The 27,493-nt window shown below is 45.1% G+C and overlaps 2 protein-coding genes across 10 annotated transcripts in view; both read left to right on the forward strand.

Moving 5' to 3' along the window:
- Nucleotides 1-11,165, forward strand: part of LOC121538479 (ankyrin repeat and SAM domain-containing protein 1A-like) — a 117,716-nt gene extending 106,551 nt beyond the window's left edge. For 6 of the 8 annotated variants that reach the window (XM_045207021.1, XM_045207025.1, XM_045207022.1 and 3 more), the window contains 4 exons: nucleotides 1-87; nucleotides 490-627; nucleotides 4,798-4,980; nucleotides 6,717-6,946. In XM_045207021.1, the coding sequence (XP_045062956.1) occupies nucleotides 1-87; nucleotides 490-627; nucleotides 4,798-4,980; nucleotides 6,717-6,839 (531 nt within the window). In that variant the 3' untranslated portion in view covers nucleotides 6,840-6,946. Of the gene's footprint in view, nucleotides 88-489; nucleotides 628-4,797; nucleotides 4,981-6,716; nucleotides 6,947-7,827 lie in introns of those variants that run through there. The other 2 variants (XM_045207023.1, XM_045207024.1) reach the window with 2 other exon arrangements.
- A 3,356-nt stretch (nucleotides 11,166-14,521) lies between these two features.
- Nucleotides 14,522-26,884, forward strand: LOC121538468 (specifically androgen-regulated gene protein). 2 transcript variants are annotated; one of them, XM_041846501.2, is made up of 4 exons: nucleotides 14,522-14,664; nucleotides 23,191-23,376; nucleotides 24,491-24,668; nucleotides 24,794-26,884. In XM_041846501.2, the coding sequence occupies exons 2-4, from the start codon at nucleotides 23,272-23,274 to the stop codon at nucleotides 26,452-26,454; spliced, it is 1,944 nt and encodes a 647-aa protein (XP_041702435.2). In that variant the 5' UTR covers nucleotides 14,522-14,664; nucleotides 23,191-23,271; the 3' UTR covers nucleotides 26,455-26,884. The 2 variants fall into 2 exon arrangements, with proteins under 2 accessions (XP_041702435.2, XP_041702436.2); XM_041846502.2 differs by having other exon boundaries at nucleotides 14,522-14,637.
- Nucleotides 26,885-27,493: the final 609 nt, after the last annotated feature.

Raw genomic sequence — 27,493 nt, forward strand, 5'->3', positions numbered from 1 at the left:
AGGTCGACAGAGCAGATGAGGAAGGTCCCCACCATCGTCCTCTCCATCACATACAAAGGGGTGAAGTTCATTGACGCAGCCAATAAGGTTGGTTGGCTGGGAGCGCCTATTTCACCTTGGACCTGATCCGTACAGCAATATCTGAAAACTAGACAGACATACATACACCTGTCCCAGCCAGGGAAGCTAGACACCAGGGGAGGAGGAGGCTGCCCAGTATCACATCACACCTATCACATTGATCCAGCCCCACACTCTCTCTCCTTCATACTAAATGTCACCCCTGTCTGTTAATGACAGATAGTTCTTTATTGAGGGCAGGAGGTTGAGGGGTCACAGGGTTGAAGCTTCTATGTCGCCATTGCAATTAAGAACATATTGACATGTTCTTTCATAGTGGAGACGTGAATGTGATATTTATTGATGTCTCTGTGACTATACATACAGGATACTCATTGTAGTGTCTTGTTGGACTCTCCTCCCATACAGAACATCATAGCTGAGCATGAGATCCGGAACATCTCGTGTGCGGCCCAGGACCCGGAGGATCTGTGCACGTTTGCCTACATCACCAAGGACCTGCAGACCAACCACCACTACTGCCATGTGTTCAGCACAGTGGACGTGGTGAGAATACATGCCTACACAATCATCCCACTATAACCCAACCACTCCAGCGTGCAGTGACGTGACTTGACTTAATTGTATGCTATACTATCGCATTAGTTTCAGAATATGTCCAAATTAAGACATGTTATTGCCTCACCACACAGCACAGTACATATAAAAAATATCTTTCAACTGTAGATTCAAGTCCATACAGAATGGTCTGTGATGTCCTCTCCTCTGTCCTCATGTTGGTTCCTTCCCAGCCACCTTTTTTAATCCTCAGAGGAGATGTGACTCTGACTGGCAGCAGCACAGTATCACTGTTATCTTTACTCTCTAGACCAGCTTATCTACCTGTGAGGTTTCATACTTCAGCAACGCTTGATTGCCATTTTCCGATAGAGTCATGGCGCTATGTGGCCATCACTAGATGGCCAACCTCCACCACGCCGTTCCTCCTGAGAACTGATGATTTGTCTAAACCAGGGTTCCCCACGTTTTCTGAGTAACTTTTTTAAAATAATGTTGGACATTAAGGACTGTAAAATCACCAGGAATTCAGCTCAATGTGATTTTCATTTAGGAAATCTGTTCCCATGTATTCCCACGCATAAATAGAGAGATCATATCCCAATGTAATCAAGGTTTGAAATATGTTTAATAATATAATATAATATATTGTTGTTCTGGCCCACCGACCATCCGCTCAAGAAAAAATTGTCCTAGGGCTGTTACGGTGACGTATTACCACCACACCGGCAGTCACGAGTCATGACGGCAGTCAAATTCCACGTGACCGTTTAATCACGGTAATTAGGCTTCTCCAAGATTTGATGCTGCTGATGGTCATTACTAGCCTACCAAACTTGCTAACTGCCTGGTACTCAGCACTCTATTGTCCCTCTAATCACTCTGACATCAATGCCAAAAGAGGAGGATCCCATCAGATAGGCCTACTATATTTATTTCTCAACTTTCCTAATATTAAGCACATTGCTTCTATTTACAACAGGAGTATAGCCTACCTGGCTGGCATGAAAATGAACCACGAGAAAAGTGTTGTCCTTTCACTATTTAAGTGCATAGATGACATGTATTTTTTTCCCCGCCCCTGTTCCGAGACAGGTGCATGATAATGGTCCATTCTAAATCAAAACTAATTTCACACATATATTATTTAGTATATGTTAAGGCAAGATTAAATCAAGAATAGTGTGATGGGTGACAATATTAGCCTATCACTTGTGAATGATATATTATCACTTGTGAATGATGCCCAGCTTAAGGCAAGAAACAGTGAATGCTTTTTTTTTGCTACTTTTTCAAATCATAGTTGCACACCTCATGTAGCCTAGCCCATAGGCTTATATGTTTTGATAAGGTTTGTATCACAACTAAAATGGCCAAATAAGTTCTTAAAATGAAGCACATTAATACGCTTTACAATGTGTGTAGAGCCTAACTGGCATACATACACAGCGTGTGAGTTTCAAATTTGGAGAAGATCATTTTCACCATAAAAATGTCCCTTAATAAAAAAGCATTACATGCATAATCACATTTGTGAATGGTGTTTACGTGCTAATGGAACATTTGTGCTTATAGCCTACTGCCATGTGCGCATTGCTGCGCTTATAATAGTTTATCAACATTTTAAGCTAAACGTTCTCATCTGTTGCGTCAGACTCATTTCTTAAAACAAGTTTTTTGATTCTAGTGGTTGTATTAACCACTAGCATCTATCGCATCCCACAACTGTCCCAGACTATGTTTGGTATATTTATTTCTCGCACAGAATAGAATAGGTCAACTTTTGTACTATGGGGGATAGTAGATTGGCATTGGCTGACGAAAAGTAAATGTGGACAGTTCTTCCAATATCTTCAATATGCGCCTCGGAATTGGATAAGGACGCGCGCAGTTGCGTCCCGGATGTGTCTGTCTTCACTTGTAGCCTTTGAGAAAGACCCGATCACGTGACGGAGAGCCATATGAGTGAGAGGTTCTTCTGCACGCAGCCGGAAGAAGAAAATTATAATTATTATATTCAGCCCAAGTGCACTCAGCCCACTGCCTAATGGCATAGCCTGATCAGGGTCTAACATTTACATTTACATTTACCAGAGCGACTTACAAATTGGTGCATTCAACTTATGATAGCCAGTGGGACAACCACCTTTTTATTTATTTTATTTTTATGGGGGGGGGGGGGGGTAGAAGGATTACTTTTATACTATTCCAGGTATTCCTTAAAGAGGTAGGGTTTCAAGTGTCTCCGGAAGGTGGTCAGTGACTCCGGTGTCCTGGTGTCGTGGGGGAGCTTGTTCCACCATTGGGGTGCCAGAGCAGCGAATAGCTTTGACTGGGCTGAGCGGAAACTGTGCTTCCATAGAGGTAGGGGGGCTAGCAGGCCAGAGGTGGATGAACGTAGTGCCCTCGTTTGGGTGTAGGGTCTGATCAGAGCCTGAAGGTAAGGAGGTGCCGTTCCCCTCACAGCTCCGTAGGCAAGCACCATGGTGCATAAGGACAACTCAGAGTATGCTATTCTGTTCTTCTGAAATAGACTACATTTTCTTCATATCATGTTTCTTTAGACCTGTCTAAAATAAATAATGGATTTATTTTGATGGTGTAGGCTATATTAAATGGATTTATTATACTTTTTTAAATGTAGATGTTCCTAAGGTCTGCATCAGTGGCTTGTAGGCTGACAAAATGTCATGACCGCCACAGCCCTACCCACGGCTGAGTGTAACTCTAAAGCTTTTCACATTTAATACTGTAGGGGTCATCTAAGGCCAATGAGTAACTACTACAGAGGCTGGTACAATAGAAATAACATTCATAGAACGGACATCCCCATTAAAGTCAATGGGTGTTTTTCTATGGCTGGTCCCACCTTTCTGAGAGGTCTGATGTTGGCCCTGTGGCCTGTGTTGTACTCTATAGGGCTGTGAACTGAATGGCCTCATCAGGGGTAATGCAGTAGACTGTTGACTATCTGAGATGAGGTGAGGTGGGGGAGTATAAAAGCCCGGAGATGTGATCAGAGCTTTTTAACAGTATTGACCAGGCTGCTATCGGACTCCCCCAGACGCCACAGGCTCATTTTTCACCAGCCCACACGATGGGACGGATCCCAGATCAGATCAAAGGATATAAACAGAGAGAAGGTTCCTCGGAGACACAGACTAATAATCAGCCTTCTGTTTTTCTCAAGCTGGAGTTCTTTTGTCACTTAACTTTACAAGAATATGTTTAACAGAGCCAATCAGGTGGTGTCTCACTGGAGTGGGTTGAGCTGCCCAGTGGTGCTGTATGTGTCAGGGACAAAGAGTATCAGAGGAAGCCATTAAAATCCATCTTTCTATATGCAAAACAAATCCAGGGCTTTTTGGGTGTACAAATAAACACACACATGGACCCCCCAATGTTTTTGTCTCAATCTCTGGTCCGAGTGTATGTTCACCTTCATCTGCTCCTATCCACTATTTAGAATCTGTCTGAGTGTTTTAATGTGATGCAGCTCCAGCCTCAGTGGGTTGCAGTAGCAGGTGTTTGCAGTCAGGGGACAGAGAGGGAACAGCTTGCTGTCTCCCTACACTTCCTCTCTGACAGCTCTCTCTGCCATTGAGTTAAGTCTGTTTACAAAGTTGTACATGCAAATAAAGTATTTGATTCCATTGAAGACTGAGCATCTCTCCTGGGTCTTTGGAGGAGACTGTCCACTGAGCTGAGATTGTGGCTTGTTGTGTCTCATTCACTCAATGTGTATGCTTTTAAATACTGTACATACTTAGCCCCTGACTTGTCTTACCTAGGAATTATAGATGCACCGTATGCCTGTAGCGCATTTGATGTTTTACTTTCATAATGACTAAGACTCAGTCTGCTCTAGACCTCTTCATTTCACACTGAGTGATGCAGCAGCTTCATATTCAGGAGCATTGGTGCATGTCTGTCTGTTGACATGTAACTTAACGTAGCAGGCATAAAAGAAACGCCCCAGCGGGGTCCCCACATCCGGTTTTCAGGGTAAAAGGAAGCTAGGTTGACGATACTGTATCCATGAAAACCGGATGTTTCTGGTTTCCTCCAACCGTACTGAGGGTGGTTGATATGGGAGACAGGAGGAGGGAGTAGAATACTGAGCAGGATTCTGAATTCTGTCTCCTCCCCCTCTGGTAGAACCTGACATATGAGATTATCCTGACGCTGGGACAAGCATTTGAGGTGGCCTATCAGCTTGCTCTCCAGGCCCAGAGGACCAAACAGCCCCAGGGCATCCCAGCAGGACCCGGGGCAGAGGTCATCGAGACCAAATCCAGCCGGCCCGTTCCCAAACCACGGGGCAGCGTAAGAAAGTTAGGGGTGAGTTTGTCACACACACACACATTTATATTTTATTCATTTAGCAGATGCTCTTATCCAGAGCGACTTACAGGAGCAATTAGGGTTAAGTGCCTTGCTCAAGGGCACATCAACATATTTTTCACTTAGTCAGCTCGGGATTCAAACCAGCGACCTTTCGGTAACTGGCCCCACGCTCTTAACCGCTAGGCCACCTGCCGACGCACGCACACACGATTCTCTCATTGGGAATACATTGTGAAAATCTGCCAGTAGCAACACGCCATTAGCATTAAACCATTAAGGGATGGATTGCTACTGAATGATAATGTTACGATCACACGGCTAGGACCATTCATTAGAAATTACAAACAGAACGTGTGTTCACACACAATCTCATCCTGCCTTTAATGGGAATGGTGTGATGTTTGCTTGGCATGAAAACCACACAAAGACAAACACCTCAAAACCAACCTACCACACCGTCATCATGGCTGTGCTGAACAGTTATGTACTGATGTTAATGTAGCGGAGGGGGGGTTGATTCACCACAGCATGGGCACATCACTCATCGCTCTCATCGGTACACACACCTGAAATCACACACACATCTCTTGTTAGAATCTGTCCCTACATCCTGTTTCCCTCCAGTCTGTTTTTCTCCCTCCCACCTTCCCATGATTCTCTCTCTCTCTCTCTCTGTCTCTCTCTCTCTGTCTCTCTCTCTCTCTCTCTCTGTCTCTCTCTGTCTCTCTGTCTCTCTCTGTCTCTGTCTCTCTCTCTCTCTCTCTCTCTCTCTCTGTCTCTCTCTCTCTCTCTGTCTCTGTCTATGTCTCTCTCTCTCTGTCTCTCTCTCTCTCTCTGTCTCTCTCTGTCTCTCTCTCTCTCTCTCTCTCTCTCTCTCTCTCTCTCTCTCTCTCTCTCTCTCTCTCTCTCTCTCTCTCTCTCTCTCTCTCGCTGTCTCTCTCTGTTGTCCATTCACTTCCCCTGCGTCAATGTCTCTCTGTATGTGTCTCTGTCTCTCACTTCCTGGCTGTCCTGTCTGTCTCTCCCAGGACTCTCCTCCCCTGATGGACTCCTGCTGTTACTGTCACACCTGCACCACCCACCGTCCCTCCCTCCTTCCTTCCTTCCGCTGCACCACTCTTTCCCTCTCTCCTCATCCTTCTATCATCCACCCTTCCTACATAATTTTACGTGTTACTGCCTTGGCTTGATCTATCCCCCCAATCACCTATACAGTTCTCACATGTTCTCTCCTCACCTTCGATCCATTCACATTACTCATTTATCTCTCCTCTTCACACCTCATTTTCTCTCTGTTTTTGTCTCAATGGGGTTCCCAACCTGGAATCAAATTATTATTTTTTCTTTCAAAATGTGAAATTTTGAAACACCATCAACTCTGTTGATTACTGTGTTGTTCTTTACTAGACCCCTTGATAGTTGTAAAACCTTTGGAAGCCCCCTAGTGGTATGAACATTCCAGGTTGGTAAACACACTTTTGATTTGGTGATGATGATGTGCTATAGCTTTTCCCTCAGTGGTTCTTCTGTTCATATTTTCTTAATCACACTTACTTAGTATAATGACTCACCATGATTTCTCTGATTTCACAACGCTTTCAGAGAAAGGAAATGATGATCTCAGAGTGACTAACGTAGCTCAGCACACCGATTGCATTTGTTGGCTCTCACCCTAAGTCTGACTTGTATGCTGTCTCTGACCCCCCCCTCTGTGTCCCTTACCCCTCCAGGTGGACCCGTTGGAGCTGGAGGTGGACTCCCAGTCCCAGGGCAGCGCCACGTGGCTGGTGGACCCCGTCCCCAAGGACTCCAAGAGGACCATCAGCACTAAGTACGAGACCACCATATTCTGAGTAGACCTGCCTCCTCACCTCTCCTGACATTTTACCTTGGATCTGACCTCCTGATCTACTGTACCTTTCCTCCTCTCCTCTCCTCTCCTCTCCTCTCCTCTCCTCTCCTCTCCTCTCCTCTCCTCTCCTCTCCTCTCCTCTCCTCTCCTGTGTGCCTTTCAATGTGACTCTGCCTGTCTCTGCTCCGGGCCTGACCCTTGCCCACCTGCTCTCCTCTGTCTCCCTCCACCTCCTTTCCTCTCCTCTGCCACTGTTGGACCCTGCTGTCTGAGATGTCTTTCCCCCCCAGTCAGTCTACCACATCTACCCTCTGCTCTCCTCGCCACTGTGCTGTCTCCCCCCAACCACAGCTCTGTCTGTGGGGACTAACTGTTACTGGACCACTCTCCTACCTGGAACACGTACACCCTGCTTCTTCCCACTGATTAATAAGTGCTGCCAACTACTGGGCCCTGAATCCTTCTAACCTGCTCTATGATTGTGAAGCAATCCTCAACCTTTCCGAGGCATTTACTGTAGTTCCTCTAGCCTTTGTGACCAAGAAGCATGAGACCTTATCCTTCTACAACCTTCCCTCTGTTTTGTTTTCTCATGAACCCTGTGCTTCCCTCACATTCACATTGGCACTGCATTAGCCCTGCTTTAAATTTGGTAATGTATGGTGCTGTTATTTGTAGCATTTACAAATGCTAGTATGCTCAGTGGCATTATCTGACAGTTCCAGTACTGTAGCTGTGATGTGTGTAAGACAGCTCATGTAATCCACAAGTCACTGATTAAGGTTGTTCAGTGGTAGCGATCTCCATTTTACCTACAGTACCTTCCCACTTCTCACTACTCCTATTTCCCTCTTACTCACAAACTACTATCCCCCAAGCTCTCTTAGGACAATCCTTAATTTTTCCTTCTATATATCCCTCTTTTATTTTTCATTCCTTTTACTCATCAATCTTGTTTTCTCCTCTGGGTGCTTTTCCTGCTTTACCAGGCGACGGCCACTGTGAGGCGCTCTTGAAGAACTTTCCCTCCTTGTTTTCTGAACAATAATCTCCTGACTCCAGTGCTCAGAAAAAAAATATATGATTCTCTACAGCCAAGGATCACCTACCTGGATGAACATTGTTTTCCAGAAGAATCTGTAAGAGACTCACTGTTCCATTGTTCTAGCTCTACGCACATTAGTAGGAACATTGCCTGTTTCCCTGCAAGGGGATGGATGACAACCCTGTTGCACAGGACTAAACCCTAAACCCATCCCCCCTGGGATTAGTCCATTTGGGTTAACAGGGGGAAGGGCACATTCATGCGTATCCTGTCAGACTTATTTACACTCTGTGTCGGTTTACCGGAAACTGTCTGGGAAAACTGGCCCTCTGTGTCAGACTGCCAAAGGAGGCTAGGGTCCAGCACTGTGATAGGAGATCTCTATTGGGAACTAATGGAGGTAACGTTGATAGGGCCTTTGTTAGGGAATGACAGTGGGCAGGATAGGACACAGAGGCTCACACAGAATATAGTGTCCTACCTAGACAGACAGACTTGTGGGACATCTATTTGAGCATGCCTTTCTCTGTTAATGACTGAGATGACTTTGATTTAATATCTGAGCACTTTTTGTGAATGCTTGGATGCTGGGCAAATATTGTGTGCATCCAAGATGATATGAGGAGAAATTGAATTGACTGTTCATTTAATAGAGTAGGAACCAAAGAGATGCCAAAATGCATGAATTCTGCTCTAGCCACCCGTAATAGACCTGGGTGAAGGTCTTAGGGTAATAACCCAGCCTAGCTGGTTCATCAATCAATATAGAGCTGATTAGTGCCAGTAACCTTCATGAAGAGGAAGAGAGCTAAATGAAGTACGTTAAAAAAAGAACAACATTGTTCACAATCCAAGCACGTCTTAATGGACTGAAAGAGGAAGGCATTAGCTTGGCAAGGCACTTATTCTACATATAGACATATTAAAAGTACAGCATTACATACTGTTGCTTTGCTAGGTTCAGCGCATTAAGTGTTCAAATCACTGTTCACATCAATCTAAATTCAAACTCATCGCCATATTCCAAATAGTGTTAAGACCCAATCAACCCACTGAATGCCTGTGGAAACTAAAACACAGCGGAATGGGGGACTTTCCTTTCCTTCCTTTTCACAACTCATGCCTTCTTGATGTTCACGTTGTCATTAATGGCTGGCTATCTGTGTTTGATTTAGAATCCACCCTGCCTCAGTCAATATTCAGAGTGCTAACATTGAAGTGGCAGTTGATCATTATCTAGAAAAATCCATCATTTCTATATCTCCTCCATTTTGTTTTCAGTTGGCTCAGTCATGTTTTTACATTATTTTAATCCCAGTGCTGTGTTGGTGTGTGTCTCCCTCCCATGTAGCTGACTACAAGGCCAGACACCCAGCCAGAGTGAGAGGTCAGGTGTGCCCAGACCAATGGTATTTTGTTGTGGGGCAGGATGCCCTTTTGGAACCAAGAGAAAGGCCAGGCCCACTTTCCATGCACCCCTCAACCCACTGGGGGTCGTGCTTGCATACACCAGGAAGGCCCTACCTGCTCTCTGCCGCCTCCTCATCCTCCACTTCTTCAGCTCCAGTGGTCAGCGCTGTAGCTCTGTATCAGACAGACAGGAAGTCAGCTACTGGCTTCTTCCACCTTGTCCTGTCCTTTGACCACTGTGTGACTGACTGCCACCAGGCAGTAAACCCAACCAACCAACACCCTCACTGCATCCACTTACATATACTGGACAATGGACTCTATGTCAAAGCTTGGTCAGTTATCTAGAGATCACAAAGGTGGGTGTTTGTTCGGTACGTGTCTCTCTTTCATTGTGAAGCACTCAACTTCAACATCCCTCCTTTTCTGTTTTTGGTTAAAAATTAAAACATGTTTATCCTTTACAGTCCATTGAATGCTGTTCAGACAAACCGTGTGTTCTATCTATGGGTACGAGAGTGACAAGTTCCCAGTTGTTGTTTTTTCCCAGACATTTTGTGACTTGTTTATCTATTCCATGAGAGGTGAAAATGGTTGCCTCTCTAGATTGGCACCTCAAACAACTCCTCCTCAGAGGCCTGTCCCATACACTTAAATGTGTCTTCACTGAGGGCTACGCTAAGCTACTCTGACAGTGATAGTAATCAACATAAATTATAGTTTTTTGAGCAGAGGAAATCGAGATCCTACCTGAATATCTCAGTGAAATACCTATGGGAAATGGGAGACAAAATTAGATAGAATGAATTAAAGTTGTCCTCGGTATGCTATACTCACAAGGTTACAATTGGGTAGAATGATTACAATGTGAGATGCAGCAGTTCACTCACAGGCTCTGTCCTGTCCATCCATCCAAGCACCAGGTCAGCTACATCAAAGCATCTCTTTGTTATCTTAATTTCTCTCATTCATAACATACAGAACTGTGATAAATAATGGAATAGTGTGTGGGAGGAATTTTGGAGGGCTGTTAAACTGACACTACATATCATATTTAAACAGGGTGAATGGCTTTTATTTGATAAAAATAATAATGTATTGTGTCTTTTTGTACGTTTTAACTGTCCTGATGCTGGATACTATATGACCAGGCTGGTGTTAGGAGGTAGTCCTACTGATTGCATTTTATTCCCCCTCACTTTATTTCTGATTTAATTTTGAACTAGTCAAACCACAAAACCAGTCATGTAAGAGTTTAGGTACAATAATATACACAGCATTTTCTCCCCATACGGTATCTCTCCTGGTACTTAGACTGTTTTGGGTACTCTGTGGGCAGCTAGTGATGAGCCTCTGTTGGTATGTTGACTAGTTATGGTACACTCAATATGGTACACTGGCTTCAGCTGGTTGATGTTAGCACCTGCAGCCATCAACCTGGTCCCATCTTCGCATTTGCACATTTGCTAAGGATCATGTGTAGTACAATGGGACTATTCTGATGATATTGATGATGACTATGATGATGATGAGAACAATATTGGATTGTAAATTAATCTCTAGCAGTCTGTATTTTGATACTTGAATGATTTTGCTTTTATAGATATCTATATATCTATATATATATCTATATATGTATATGTATGTATGTAATTTTTTTTGCCACATATGTTGTAAAGAGGAAAAGGACTGTGTCTTATAAAGTTCAACATATCATGATACCCAACAATTGAAAACGGACTGTGAGAAAGAACTCTGAGCGACCGCACTACAGAAACAAATAAAAAATATTGTAAATAATCTAGGGCTTCCAGTCTTTTTATGATTATTATTTTTCATAATTGTACAACTAATAAATGAAGAAATGATTAACCAGATTCCTCTTTTCTTTTTTCATTACAATCATTCAGCCATGAAGAGTTTCATAGTACTATCCTTTACATTTATGTAGTCCGAGACAGACAAGCAAAAATGGTGATGATAGTATGACAAACCAACATGAACAAGTCTGAGCAAGGGAAACGGACAGGCTTGACAGTGCATCTATTGAAACAGCTGATATTCAGATATTTATACCAAAATGAATTCCTCATTGGATTTACTGGGTAGTGTTAACTGAGGGCCAGGATAGTCAACAATACATGTATTTCATGTTTCAATAAAAAGAGGACAAAGGCCAGTGAGGAGGAGAACAGCAGAAGAGATCGACAATTGGTTGGGAATGGCACAGGTTTACATTTTTCATACATATGTTTTACCGTTTAGAAATGAAAGCACTTTATGTACAGTGCATTCGGAAAGTATTCAGACCCCTTGACTTTTTCCACATTTTGTTACATTACAACATTATTCTAAAATGGATTAAATTGTTGTTTTTGACAAATCAAAAACATTTACATAAGTATTCAGACCCTTTACTCAATACGTTGTTGAAGCACCTTTGGCAGCGATTACAGCCTCTAGTATTTTTGGGTGTGAAGCTACAAGCTTGGCACACCAGTATTTAGGGGGTTTCTCCAATTCTTCTCTGCAGATCCTCTCAAGCTCTGTCAGGTTGGATGGGGAGCGTCGCTGCACAGCTATTTTCAGGTCTCTCCAGAAATGTTTGATCGATTTCAAGTCTGGGCTCTGGCTGGGCCACTCAAGGACATTCAGAGACTTGTCCCGAAGCCACTCCTGTGTTGTCTTGGCTGTGTGCTTAGGGTCGTTGTCCTGTTGAAAGGTGAACCTTCACCCCAGTCTGAGGTCTTGAGCGCTCTGGAGCAGGTTTTCATCAAGGATCTCTCTGTACTTTGCTCCGTTAATCTTTCCCTCGATCCTGACTAGTCTCCCAGTCCCTGCCAACTGAAAAACATCCCCACAGCATGATGCTGCCACCACCATGCTTCACCGTAGGGATGGTGCTAGGTTTCCTCCAGAAGTGACGCTTGGCATTCAGGCCAAAGAGTTCAATCTTGGTTTCATCAGACCAGATAATCTTTTTTCTCATGGTCTGAGAGTCTTTAGGTTCCTTTTGGCAAACTCCAAGCGGGCTGTCATATGTATTTTACTGAGGAGTGGATTCCTCTGGCCTTCTGGAAGGTTCTCCCATCTCCATAGAGGAACGCTGGAGCTCTGTCAGAGTGACCATCGGGTTCTTGGTCACCTCTCTGACTAAGGCCCTTCTCCCCCGATTGATCAGTTTGGCCGGGCGGCCAGCTCTAGGAAGAGTCTTGGTGGTTCCAAACTTCTTCCATTTAAGAATGATGGAGGCCACTGTGTTCTTGGGGACCTTCAATACTGCAGAAATGTTTTGGTACCCTTCCCCAGATCTATGCCTCGACACAATCCTGTCTCTGAGCTCTACAGACAATTCCTTCAACCTCATGGCTTGGTTTGTGCTCTGTCAACTGTGGGACCTTATATAGACAGGTATGTGCCTTTCCAAATCATGTCCAATCAACTGAATTTACCACAGCTGGTCTTCAATCAAGTTGTAGAAACATCTCAAGGATGATCAATGGAAACAGGATGCACCTGAGCTCAATTTCGAGTCTCATAGCAAAGGGTCTGAATACTTATGTAAATAAGGTATTTCTGTTATGTTTTTTTATAATTTGCAAACATTTCTAAAAACCTGTTTTCACTTTGTCATTATGGGGTGTTGTGTGTAGATTGGTGAGTATTATTTTTTTATTTAATCCATTTTACAATAAGGCTGTAACGTAACAGAATGTGGAACATGTCAAGGGGTCTCAATACTTTCTGAATGCACTGTATCTAGTCCTCCTTTTTGAAGGTGTCATAAGTATTTGGGCAACTTCACTTATGTGTATTAAAGTAGCCAAAATTTTAGTATTTGATCCCATATTCCTACAGTAGTACGCAGTGACTACATCAAGTTTGACTCTACAAACTTTCTGAGTGCATTTGCAGTTTGTTTTGGTTGTATTTCAGATTATGTTGTGCCCAACAAAAATGAATGGTAAATTGTGTGTGTGGAAATCCATGCTATTCTGGAACAGCAGGGTGCACCATGACATGAGACACGGCAATAAAACATCTCAAATATGTTATTCATTATTAGATACACAAAATACCAAAATACCAAAAATATTTTTATTAATATCTATAGTACATGTTTTTGTTTCTATTAGCCTATTTGCTGGTAATTTGTTCAACATTATGTTGATAAACAATGGGCAAAATTATCAGCCTTACAGTGTGCAATAGTACGCTTCATAACCTTGTATCATACTTGAGCGTGGCTGCTTGTCAAGTCAGGAGCTTTCAGAACTAGGAATTCATTGCTCTAAAATTGAACCACATTTATATAGAAGCACAATTCTTCACTCTAGTTAATTAGTGACTGACTGGCTGGGCCTAATGTCAACATGGCTAACAATGCCTTACCACTATTTCCCAGAAGAGACCTCTCTGTTCACAATGGCTTTATTAAAGCACTCTTGCAAAACGCGTGATATGTGTTTGTTGATACTTAATGATAAGTGGAAATTCAGGTTGCATAATGCCAAGACAAACATTGATTTTCAATATTTTGGGAACAGGTATGCAAGCACATAACATATACCTCACTCCTCATACCAGACTCATTAACAAGGACCTCTATACATGGAGGGAACAACATCAACTATCAGTGTCTAATTTGGGTAGAGCCAGTTCATGTGTGTTGCAGTCTATAGACTATAATGCATCAAATGATGTGTGTGCAATAAAAAATGATGTATCCAGCAGTCATCATCATCATGCAAATATGAGATGGCGTCACTGTTTGTGCCAATGGAAATACTATGCAAAGTTGGGATTTTCATAGATATGCTAAAGACGTCAACATGCTTTGTCTCAGAAAACACCTGTCATCACAAAAATTGATCAAATCTGCATGCTATTTTGGGAATGACAGCAATGCGAGTTATGTAATTGCAAATTAGTTGCAGTTCATGTGTGTTGCAGAGTCTATAGACTATAATGCATCAAATTATGTGTGTGCAATAAAAAATTATGTATCCAGGTTCCTAATTTAAAAGTGTTATAATTTTAGTTTATTATCCCTGTAATACAGTATCATAATTCGACTTGAAATGTGGGGGTGTTCCTCTGTTATCCCATTGGCTCTCCCGGAGACACGGTAGATCAGACATGTGCTGATTGGCCACAAAGATATTAGGGGGAGGGACGAAGTGAGCCTCTTTCGCTCACCTGGAATTCAACAACGGCTACGAGTCTTTGACTCTGCTTTAGGCTGATTGCGTAGTTTCACAGAAAACCGGTATTGTATTTCAATAGGTTTGGATAATTGTGAAGATAGCGCGTTTCTTTGAGTGCAAATGAACTTTGTGGACAGGTAATATTATTATTCTACTGCTCTCAGGTACGTTTCACTATTTATACTTTAATTCTCCTTTGAAGTATTTTTCCTCTACGAAACGTCCTATGCATTCAAGCATGAATTGACACATCAAATCAAATTGTCACATGCTTCGTAAACAACAGGTGTAGACTAACAGTCATGTTTAGTTTGAATCCTATGCGATGTGTAGATTATCCACAGTCAAGCTACACTAGTATTGGTAATGGAATAGGAAAATAATATTTTACTGTACAGTTGTTTTTATGTCATTACGACCAAAGTTTGACTATTGGCCCGTTGTGGATGTGCTTAGCTATACAGCTAGTTGAATACATGTTAGCGTGGGACAGAGGCGTAAAAGAGCCTAGGCTACCGTATATAAAATGTTTTGCATGGCTGTCATGTTATCAGGGGCCTGCCATGGGATCTACATTTTAGTCATTTAGCCGACGCTCTTATCCAGAGCGACTTACAGGAGCAATTAGGGTTAAGTGACTTGCTCAAGGGCACATCGACAGATTTTTCACCTAGTCGGCTCGGGGATTAGAACCAGCGACCTTTCGGTTACTGGCACAACGTTCTTAACCACTAAGCTACCTGCCTCTAGCTCTCTCATCAAGAAGACAGACAGACAGACCTGTTCGTTCACACTGCTGTGGTCATGTTATCTTATGGTTCACTGCTATGGTTGAGACACCACCCTGGAACACAACACAAAGCACTGAGTTACCTTTCAGTTGGTTAATTATGGGAGAGATAGAATCAGACAGGTGTACTGTGGGAAGGTTTTCCACAAGAAAGATGATTGACACAATTCAACATCATAATCACTGTTATGTCATATGGGGGCAAAACCAAAGGGCAACCTCTAGTGTGTACAATAGGTTAGTGATCTGTGCCAATACGTATTTGAGAGTTCAATGTTTGCCAGTCAATAAAACTATTCCCAAAGCCGGGACATTGACATTTTAATGGTGCAGACTAACTGAGTGCCAACTGCCAAGCTAAACATTAATGGAATATTTGTTCATGCATGTACTCTGTGCAGGTTGGGAGTTGCACAACATGGTGTGAATGTCTGTTATAAACCTTTATTTGCTTTAAATGATTAACTTGTTCTTTATTTAACCTTTATTTATCCAGGTTAGTCTCATTGAGATAAAATCTATTTTTAAAGAGAGACCTGGTCCAACCAAGACAGCAGCAGGGGGAACAATGTTTTTGCTCAGCCTGTCCTTCATGTTACAGGACACATACTTCACATTTCTCTCTAGCCTCCTTTATCGCCACAATAAGATCACTGTCACTCATTGAAATGGAACCCAAGGCAATCCCATCCTGAATCACAAGGCTTTCCAGCAGTTCAATTTTCAGAATTGTAATTTACCTGAAATGCACAGAGGTACAGTCTTAGAAAAAAAGTTGCTATCTAGAGAACCCTTTGAAGGACCTTTTTTAATTCCATGTAGAACCCTTTTCCCCAGAGGATTCTACACTGAACAAAAATATAAACGCAACATGTGAAGTGTTGGTCCCATGTTTCATGAGCTGAAATAAAAAATCCCAGAAATGCTCCATACGAAAAATCTTATTTGTCTCAAATTTTGTGCACAAATTTGTTTACATCCCTGTTAGTGAGCATTTCTCCTTTGCCAAGATAATCCATCCACCTGACAGGTGTGGCATATCAACAAGCTGATTGAACAGCATGATCATTACACAAGTACACCTTGTGCTGGGGACAATAAAAGGCCACTCTAAAATATTCAGTTTTCTCACACAATACAATGCCAAAGATGTCTCAAGTTTTGAAGGAGCGTGCAATTGGCATGTTGACTGCAGGAATGTCCACCAGAGCTGTTGCCAGAGAAATAATGTTAATTTCCCTACCATAAGCTGCCTCAAACAACGTTTTAGAGAATTTGGCAGTATGTCCAACCGGCCTCATAACCGCAAACCCTGTGCATGGCGTTGTGTGGGCGAGCGGTTTGCTGATGTCAACGTTCTGAACAGAGTGCCCCATGGTGGCGGTGGGGTTATGGTATGGGCAGGCCTAAGCTACGGACAATGAACACAATTGCATTTTATCGATGACAATTTGATTGCACAGAGATACCGTGACGAGATCCTGAGGCCCATTGTCGTGCCGTTCATCCACCACCATCACCTCATGTTTCAGCATGATAATGCACGGCCCCTTGTCGCAAGGATGTGTACACAATTCCTGGAAGCTGAAAATGTCCCAGTTCTTCCATGGCCTGCATACTCACCAGACATGTCACCCATTGAGCATGTTTGGGATGCTCTGGATCGACAGCGTGTTCCAGTTCCCGTCAATATCCAGCAACTTCGCACAGCCATTAAAGAGGAGTGGGACAACATTCCACAGGCCACAATCAACAGCCTTATCAAATCTATGCGAAGGGGATGTGTCGCGCTGCATGAGGCAAATGTGGTCACACCACATACTGACTGGTTTTTGATCCACACCCCTACCTTTTTTTAAAAAGGTATCTGTGACCAACAGATGCATCTCTGTATTCCCAGTTATGTGAAGTCCATAGATTAGGGCCTAATGAATTTATTTCAATTGACGGATTTCCTTACAGTTCATATAACTCAGTAAAATCTTTGAAATTGTTGCATGTTGCGTTTATATTTTTGTTCAGTATACATGGAACCCAAAATAGTTCTACCAGGAACCAAACGAGAGCTTCCTGGACCGAGGTGTCGTTACCCGGTTTGGCCTGGACACTGTCCCACTCGATTCACCCCTCGATGCCAAAGCTCTCAATGGACAGCTCCTCACCCGTGTCTTTGAGAGAACCGTCCCTGTCATCTTGCGTCTCTCTGGAAATCACCAGGAAAAGATCAGTTTCCACATAATCGACTGTCCTTACTCTCCCCTGGTTCTTGGCCATCCATGGTTAAAGCTACACAACCCACAGATTGACTGGACCGCCGGAAAGGTAACAACTTGGAGTTCATTTTGTCACTCTAATTGTTTACATTCTGCCCTTCCCCCTGCCTTGTCTGTGTCCCAGTTCATTCCAGAACCTCCGGACCTGTCGTCAGTTCCTCCCGAGTATCACGATCTAGCTCCTGTGTTCAGCAAGCACCACACCCTGTCGCTGCCGCCTCATCGGGCGTACGACAGTTCCATTGACCTCCAGCCTGGAGCTCCTCTCCCCAGTTGCCGGTTGTTTAACCTCTCTCGTCTGGAGCAAGAGGCTATGGAGAGGTACATCCAGGATTCTCTGGCGGCAGGACTTATCAAGCCATCTTCCTCCCCGGTGGGTGCTGGGTTTTTCTTTGTGAAGAAGGATGGGTCACTGAGGCCGTGCATAGACTTCCGTGGGCTGAATAATATCACTGTTAAGAACAAGTACCCCTTGCCACTCATCAGCTCTGCTTTTGCCCCCCTCCATGGTGCCACAGTGTTTTCCAAGTACCCTGAGGCTCACCAGCAATACGTTCGCGAAGTTCTTCAACAGCTGTTGGAGAATAAGCTTTTTGTTAAAGCTGGAAAATGTGAGTTCCATGCTGCCACAGTGTCTTTCCTGGGTTATATTATTGCACAGGGACAGTTACGAATGGACCCCGCCAAGGTCATGGCAGTCACATAGTGGCCTGCGCCCTCCAACCTGAAGCAGCTACAGCGTTTCCTGGGGTTTGCACATTTCATCCGCAACTACAGCCGTCTGGCAGCACCTCTCACCACTCTCACCTCCACCTCCACTCCGTTCCACTGGACTCCTGAGGCCGAGGCAGCATTCCTGGAACTCAAGCATCGCTTCACCTCCGCTCCGGTCCTTACTCAGCCCGACCCAGAACTCCAGCTCATCGTGCAGGTAGATGCCTCTGACACCGGGGTAGGTGCTGTTCTGTCTCAACGTTCCCCCTCTGATCAGAAGGTCCACCCATTTGCATTCTTTTCCCGTAAGCTTTCACCTTCAGAGAGGAATTTTGACATCGGAAACCGGGAACTCCTGGCAGCTAAGCTGGCTCTGGAGGAATGGTGTCACTGGCTGGAGGGCTCTGTAACCCCCTTCATCATGTGGACTGACCATAAAAACCTGTTCTACATCCAGACCGCCAAACGTCTGAACTCCCGGCAAGCCAGGTTGGCCTTGTTCTTCGGTAGATTCAATTTCACACTCACTTATCGCCCCGGTTCGAAGAATACCAAGCCTGATGCCCTCTCTCGCCAGTTCACCACCGACAACACGGGTACCGAGCCAGAAGCCATTGCGCCATCCACCTGCATCGCTGCCGCCTTCACCTGGGAGATCGAGTCCCGTATCCGCCAGGCTCAGCAGAACCAGCCTGACCTGGGTAACAGTCCTAGTAATGCTCTGTTTGTCCCAGATTGTGTTTGCTCTGATGTTCTTCAGTGGGGCCATTCTACCCACCTCACCTGTCACCCTGGTATGAACCGGACCCTCGCCTTCCTGCGTCAGCGCTTTTGGTGGCCCACCATGGAGAGAGATGTCCGGGAGTTTCTCAGCCTGTTCGGTTTGTTCCCGGAATAAAACCTCCACTAAACCCACTTCCGGTCTTCTCCGCCCTCTTCCCATACCCAGTCGCCCCTGGTCACACATAGCTCTGGACTTCATCACTGGCCTTCCCCCATCTAACGGTAACTCATTATCCTCACCATTATTGACAGGTTTTCCAAAATGGCTCATTTCATTCCCCTCTCCAAGCTCCCGTACTCCAGGGAGAATGCGGACCTGTTAGTAACCCATGTGTTTCGTCTGCATGGCATCCCCACTGACATCGTTTCCGACAGAGGACCCCAGTTTACCTCCCAGGTATGGAGATCCTTCTGTTCAGCTCTTGGTATCAATGTCAGTCTTTCTTCTGGATATCACCCCCAGACCAACGGCCAGACCAAACGAGACAACCAAGAGATGGAGACTGCCCTACGCTGCGTGACTTTTGCTAACACTTCCTCCTGGACCGCTCAGCTACCCTGGGTTGAATATGCCCACAACACCCTCACCAACGCCTCGTCAGGTATGTCACCCTTCGAGTGTGCTCTGGGTTATCAACCCTCCTTGTTCCCCACCCAAGAGGTTGAGGTTGCGGTTCCTTCTGTCCAGGACCATCTGCACCGTTGTCACCGTACCTGGAGGAAGGCCCGGACTGCCCTTCTTCGTGCCTCCGATAGGACCCAGTCCCAAGCCAACCGTCGACGGGCCTCAGCTCCAGCCTACACCCTGGGTCAAAAGGTATGGCTCTCATCGAAGGACCTGCCATTGAAGGTGGCATCGAAAAAAAACTCCCCCGAGTCATTGGTCCCTTTGAGATTGATCATTGGTCCCTTTAACCCCTCTGCGGTGCGCCTGAAACTCCCAGCCTCTCTCAGGATCCATCCTACCTTCCACGTATCCCTAATTAAACCTGTCTCCTCCAGTCCCCTGTCTCCTCCTGCAGCAGCTCCTCCACCCCCTTGGCTCATCGATGACCATCCTGCCTATACTGTCCGGCGGCTTCTAGACGTGCGCCGTCATGTCTTGCGGTACCTGGTGGACTGGGAGGGATACAGGCCTGAGGAGCGCTGCTGGGGGCCCCGCCGTCACATTCTGGACCCCTCCCTCTTATGGGATTTCCCCTGACCTGCACTCCATCTTCCCCCTGTGTTTCAATAAATACCTTGGTTACTTCATCCCAGTCTCCTCGTCTGAGTCTGCTCTTGGGTTCCACTCCGCGTAACAGTGAATTAAAATGTGCGGCCAGATTCTCTCTCTGTGCTTTGGCTCCAACAATAAGTACCTCGGTCTTGTCTTGATTTAGCTGGAGGACGTTGTGCGCCATTCAAGTATTTAAAACACTAATACAGTCTAATAATTTATCCATGGAGCTAAAATCCTCTGGTGACACAGAAATGTAAAGTTGTGTATAGTCTGCGTAGCAGTGAAAATCAATGCTGTGCTTACTGATAACACTGCCAAGGGGTAACATATATAAACTGAACAGTACCGGACCCAAAATCGAACCTTGTGGAATGCCACATGTGATATGTATTTTCTCTGAGTAATGTTCACCAAGGGTGACAAAAAACTCTCAACCAGTTAAATGGGTCCTTAACCAATTTAGAACTGGACCAGAGAGGCCAACCCACCTCTCCAGTCTGTCCAGAAGGACATCATGGTCAACGGTGTCGAATGCAGCACTTAAATCCAAGGACAGAGAGCTGTTTGGCATCTGTGTTAGCTCTAAGATAATTTACCACTTTAACTAAGGCTGTCTCTGTGCTGTGGTGGGCCCGGAAACCAGATTGGAATTTTTAAAAAAATACAGTTGGCACTTTTCTTCAGAAGGGGTTTCACCACAGCAGTTTTTAGTGCAGTGGGGAAAGTGCCTGTGAACAGGGAGTGATTAACAATAGCTTGCACTTCTTCAGATATGCAATTAAAAACTGTTTTGAAGGTGGTGGGGATAGGATTGAGAAGGCAGGTAGAAGGCTTAAGTTGTGATATCACTTTCCTGAGCATGTCTGTGTCAACCAGGGGAAAATAAATCCATAGTGCCTTTGCGTGGTAGGCTAGGACACATATCATCAAACCAAAAAGGGTTCTCCTATGTGGACAGCCGAAGAACCCTTTTGGAACCCGTTTTTCTAAGAGTGCATGTCAGAGCATAGTGCGCCAGCCAGGGCAGTTGGTTAAATGACAAACCAATTATTCTAGGAAGCAGGCAAAGTCACATTCCTAGGTGTATCAAACATTTGAGGTTGGTGTAGTGAGTAGGCTGTTGTCTCCAACTACCGCCCTGTACTCCAACTACGGCTGGGACTCACTAGGAGGTGCTATCCTGGTTGCTGTCTCTGTTCAGCTATTTTGTACTCTGTGTCCTTGAAAGGAGTGGAATGTTAGCTAAAACGACTAGTACAGGGAGGGGCAGGTTCTGGGACATTTCCTCTCCGTCTAATGCTCATAGTATTATTATGTCTCCATTGGGAGGGGCAGGAAGTAGGCCTAATTATCAGCACTAGACTAAATGGGAGGGAGGGTACCCTGGGATACTGTGTGAACCAACTAGAAAGCCCACTGTCTGTTGTTGCCAACCCCATACTGTGTGGCCTATATTGACCCACATGTTGTGCTTCTGTCAACAAGCCCATATTTCCATTGTTATTGACTTGCTAAGGCTGCAGGTAGACTCCGATACATGTCATTCTGAAAAGCAAAGGGGAATTCAGTTTACTGGAACAATCCAGGTGAAGTGCTGACAGGAAAACTCATTAAATAAATTTACATTTCACTTGCAACTCCCTTGTTAAATAACTTCACAGCTACAGAACAGAGCATTTTGTTCAGTTGGACCTTATGACGTCTAAATGTGACATCGTTGGGTGGGGTGATACTCTATACAGAGTGCCAGGATGTATTTGGCAATTGCTTAATATTTGTGTAGTTAAAATGACATAGGCCTAAGTGTCTCAACCCTAACCCCAGGCAATTCAGCAACATTGAGTGCCTTTTTGATGGATCTTCAGACATAGTCTCTGTGTTTCAGTGTAAATCAAATTAATGATGGACCGATGACGCACTTTACAATGACTCCAATGGAAATTCACTATCATTACTGTTCCTCTCTGCTTTTGTATGTATAATCAAATGGTCTCATGATAGAGGGTAATAAAACACAGTTTATATTGACACTGGCACTGAGCCATCTGAATGTGATGACCTACAGCATAGGCCTATGCCTGGATAAAATGAATGAAAGCAAACTGAATAGTAACTGATGGTAAAATGTAGTTTGATATGTTATGTTCTAATAAAACTGCCCAAAAATCCCTGCTATGCATATTTGTCACCACTAGTACATCTACATTATTTTAACTACAGTGTAGACCTAGATGTCAACAGTTTGTTGTTGGCATGGCATAGTGTGGCATGTTGGTGATTGGGTTCACACAGTGCCACTTGATAAGGTTTAGTAGCTTCAGTGAGTATGTGGCCGGGTTAAGAACCTCATGGGGTTAAAAATCTTACTCCTCTTCGATCCCTGTGGAGCATAAGGCCACAACAAGACCCCCGCCATATGCCGGACGCTCCTTTGCAGTTTAAAGATTTAGCATGAATCAAAGGCTAATAATAGGCTCTCCTTTGCTCACCGCTTGAGCTTTGGCTATGGCTTTGTCAGTGTATCCCTCTATTGGATAAGGGCACATAGAGGCTAAATAGAGAGACAGTATTGGTGATGTAATAATCCTGCCTGGAAGCTGCTGGCTGGTGTACTATTGTCCCTCCTGTACATTGATATACTGTACTGTATTAGAGATGTGTAACAGGATGCCTGTTTGTTGTAGAACTCTACCATGATATCACTGATCAAATGTCACTGCTAAGAAAAGACATGGCTTAAAAACATTTAGTAAGTGTATGTAACATGTCCTAGTCTTTAACCATGGGCTGTAATAGAGAAATACCACAATTTACGCTAGGGAAGCTCTGCTGAATGGAGCATCATGATGATGTAATGATTTTTGCCTCAAGCGTTAAAACTTAGTCTCTCCTTCCTTATTTTTTTCAGTTACTTCCCCATCTGGACCCATCTGTGACTTCCAGCCAATTAGCAGAGGCCCCCTGAACCCCTGGCACCTGTCCCTTTGCCATGCCGAAGAGTGACACGTGGCCGGGCGGCGTTGCCATGGAATCCTTGATCAGTATGGACAGCACTGGGAGCTGTGACAGTGTGGTTAGCATGAACTCTGGCTTTGTGAGTGCTGCCATATCCCTAGCCTTGCCCCTTTTCCCACCAACTCTAATTAGCACTGGCTAACCAGGAAAATATTTGAGACCCTGATTTCACCGGTTTCTACTTTATTTTGTTTATGTGCTGCACTGCTGCCTTTGTGGTAAACACTGAGGGATACTTTAGAAAGGATCTAAAGGACAACATGTCAAACATTGAAAGAGGGCCTTTCTCACTCCCATCTTGGATTTAATATTGACTATTATAAATTGGCATGTTCAATCAATCAAATGTATTTTAAAAAGCTATTTCTACATCAGCAGTTGTCATAAAGTGATTTACAGAAACCCAGCCTAAAACCCCAAAGAGCAAGCAATGCAGATGCAGAAGCACAGTGGCTAGGAAGAACTCCCTAGAATGCATAGGAAGAACTCCCTAGAATGCAGTGTACAGTAGATAGGGTTCAGAGCCACTGTCTCCCAATTATAAGTGTCAGTGGGCTGCTGGGCTTGTTTCATGTTGTGGGTGAGAGATTCAGATGTTTGTTCAGAGAGGGGCCTTTGAGGGGCTTCACAGAATGAAAGTGAAATAAGAGAGCCACAGAGACTGCTTTGAGGATGATCAGAACCTTGTCTGTTTAGTTCAGAGCTGTTCAGAGGCCCCTCACTGAAATCCACTGCAATACATTCCTCTGGCAACGCAGTATAGGATAAAAGCTAGCTGGGAGCAGTGCTGTGGTAAATTGTCATTCCATCGGTGCTGTGTGAAAGGTAAATGTAATTTTGATCCGCTCTGTGTCTCCAGTCTCACTGGGCCTCAATGTAATGTTCAGCCTAGCTGAAAGTAACAGAGAGACTGAAGAAACACTGACTATTAACAACTGAAAACCAAGGCAAAATAGTTTGAAGGCCTCACCTAACGTTATACAAGGATATAGTGTACACAGATATTCCTGGCATACATCTCCACATAGCTATGTAATCTTGACTAAAGGGTAGCACTTGATTGCATTGTTATCTTTATTCTGAATCTGTTTGTTCTCTACATTTGCAGTTTGTCTACGTTTCCATGTTTCTTCTTTGTGTTAATTACGTGTGTGTGTGTTTGTGTGTGTGTGTGTGTGTGGGGGGGGGGGCAGAGTGATGACAGTCTGGAGCACCTCTCTGCTGAGGAGCGTGCGTGCCTCATGTTTCTGGAGTCCACCATTGAGTCCCTGGAGATGGAGGAGGACAGTGGCCTGTCCAATGATGAGCCAGACCCCAGCAGCCTGGCAGCCAAACATGGCCACCTCTCTATGGGACAGACCAGACTGGAGGGTGATAGTTTGTTCATATCTATGTAGTTGTTTTATCAGCAATGTATCATGCAAGAGACTAACAGGCTTAGGAACTTGTGGGAATTTGACAGTAAAATAACTCTGCTGTTTCTGCTTGCCTTCTAGATATGTCAGAACTGCAGCATGCTGACTCAGGAAGGGATCAGAAGTCCTTTCTGAACTGCATAGTGCCTACACCACTTCTACTGGCAAATAGCCATGCCAGTATCCAGTTCAAAGCCCCAGCTGCTGCCACCCAACCCACTGCTCCAGCTGCAGCAATTGAGCCCAGAGTCCCAGCCCCAGTAGTAGCAACCCAGCTCAGTACCACAGGGGCATTTACTGATCTAAAACCTCCAGGGGTAGTCACTGAACCCACAGTCTCAGAGGTAGTCACAGACCCTAAAGCTCCAGAGATAGCAACTGTGCCTAAGTCCTCAGAGTTGGCCACTATCACAAAAGTTCCGGAGTTGTCCACTGAGTCTAAAACCCCAGAGTTCGCTGCAGACCCGAAAGCTTCTGACTCTGCCTCGGACACAACCTGTTCCTCAGCCACCTCAGATTTACCTACAGATGATTCTGTGGACAACATGCCTAAAGGAGTCTCTGTAGACAGCAAGTCTGCAAAGCGTCAATCTAAAGTTCACTCTGAGCTGGATCTGAAGCTGATTCCCCCTCCCTCAGACTTCAGGGATGATGAGCCAGAGGAGGAGAGTGATCCTCCAGTGCCTGCAGAACTCAGAGGTCCACTAACCTACAGTGAGCTGGAGCAACTACACAGGAGAGCTCCACCAGCCTCCCCTGGATCCCAACAGGCACCACCTTCTAAACCTCCTGTTGATCTGCCTGTACCTGTTATTACCAACTCACCACCCTCCCACTCAGAGGCCCTAACCATCCCCATTCCTAAGGCCCTGGAAACAAAGAACCCACCTGCCGTGGCCCCTAAGCCCAAGAGGCTTCCCTCCAACATCATCCTGAAGTCCCACAAGTCAGATAGTCACCCAGGCCCCCCTCTCCCCTCGCCCATTGACAGGTCGATGATTGACCCCCAGAAGGTACGCTTGGAGGCCCTACGGAAGCTCGGGCTCCTGAAGGGTGAAGATGGAGACTCAGGCCCTGTAGTTTCACCCAAATCCCGGAAGTCATGGGCACCCACTCCCTCTCCTCGCAGCCCGGCTGCCACCCAGACCCAAGCCCCAGCCCAAATCCCAACTCCTTCCCCAGCCACTACCCCTGCCCCAGTCCCAGCCACTATCCATACCCCAATCCCAGTGCCTGATGCAGTCGCTGCCCCAGCCCTAGTCCCAGACCCAGTTCCAGTGACTACCCCAGTACCAGCCCGAGCCACTACCCTTGCTCCAGTTCCAGCCCCAATCCAATTCAGTGACAATGCCAAAGCTCTGCCCTCGCCCCTTGCAACCCCTCCTTCACCACCCAAGCATATTCTCCCTCCCGGAGGGGTCAAATCAGCCACTCTGGAGCGCTCCGGCATGGGTCTGAGCAGCTACATGGGCAGCAATGCTTCCCTCAGGGCAAACCGGGATCCCAGTGTCCCTTTGTCCCCCGGCGACCAGCGTAAGTCTAGGCCCCGCCCTGCCTCCCTAGGAACTAGGAAAGACTTCATGAATGTTCAGGGTGAGGCCTGCCACCCCCAGTCAGGTCATGGGGAGTCTCAGAACAAGCTGCCCCGCTCCCATGGTATCAGTGTGCTGATCTGCCCCAACAGCAAGAGTGGAGAGGACCGACGGGAGGCCCTGAAGAAGCTAGGACTGCTGAGCGACTGAGGGAAGGGAGAGGGGAAATGGAACTGCACCATTATGGAATCCATATGAGGGGTGAGGTCTGAGGAGGAGGAATGTTCTTAATATGGATTCTAGTTTTTAGTCACTGGGACACTGAAACTTATCGGAAGATTACTCTCTCCATAAGGCCTTATTTGAAGCAACATGCAGAGAGCACTATTTGATTGATGAAGGAGTGTCTTCTTGCCTTCGTACTGCACAGAAATGCTGTATGTACCCCAAGACTGCCTTTCATGAATATCATGATTACAGTATCATACTACTATGAGATACTGCACTAACTACAGTTTGCAGTACACTGAGTATGTACATTCCTTGTAAAATATGTTAGGCTGTTTTTGAATCGCATGACATATTCAGTAATTTGATCATTGTCTATTTTCTAAATTAAATATAATAAACTGCATGTAGGGATGTTTGTGTGTAATTAACTTGTACGCTATATATACAAAGGTATGTGGACACCCCTTCAAATTAGTGGTTTCAGCTATTTCAGCCACACCCGTTGCTGACAGGTGTATAAAATCTAGCACACAGCCATGCAATCGCCATAGACAAACATTGATAGTAGAATGGCCTTACTGAAGAGCTCAGTGACTTTCAACGTTATACGATGCCACCTTTCCAACTAGTCAGTTCGTAACATTTCTGCCCTGCTAGAGCTGCCCCGGTCAACTGTAAGTGCTGTTATTGTGAAGTGGAAACGTCTAGGACCAACAACGGCTCAGCCGCGAAGTGGTAGATCACACAAGCTCACAGAATGGGACCACCGAGTGTGTCTGTCCTCGGTTGCAACACTCACTACCGAGTTCCAAACTGCCTCTGGAAGCAACGTCAGCACAATAACTGTTAGTCGGGAGCTTCATGAAATGGGTTTCCATGGCCGAGCAGCCGCACACAAGCCTTAGATCACCATGCGCAATGCCAAACGTCTGCTTGAGTGGTGTAAAGCTTGCCACCATTTGACTCTGGAGCAGAGGAAACGCGTTCTCTGGAGTGATTAATCACTCTTCACCATCTG

The sequence above is a fragment of the Coregonus clupeaformis genome, chromosome 24 (genome assembly GCF_020615455.1).
Source record: "Coregonus clupeaformis isolate EN_2021a chromosome 24, ASM2061545v1, whole genome shotgun sequence".
NCBI classification, from domain to species: domain Eukaryota; kingdom Metazoa; phylum Chordata; class Actinopteri; order Salmoniformes; family Salmonidae; genus Coregonus; species Coregonus clupeaformis.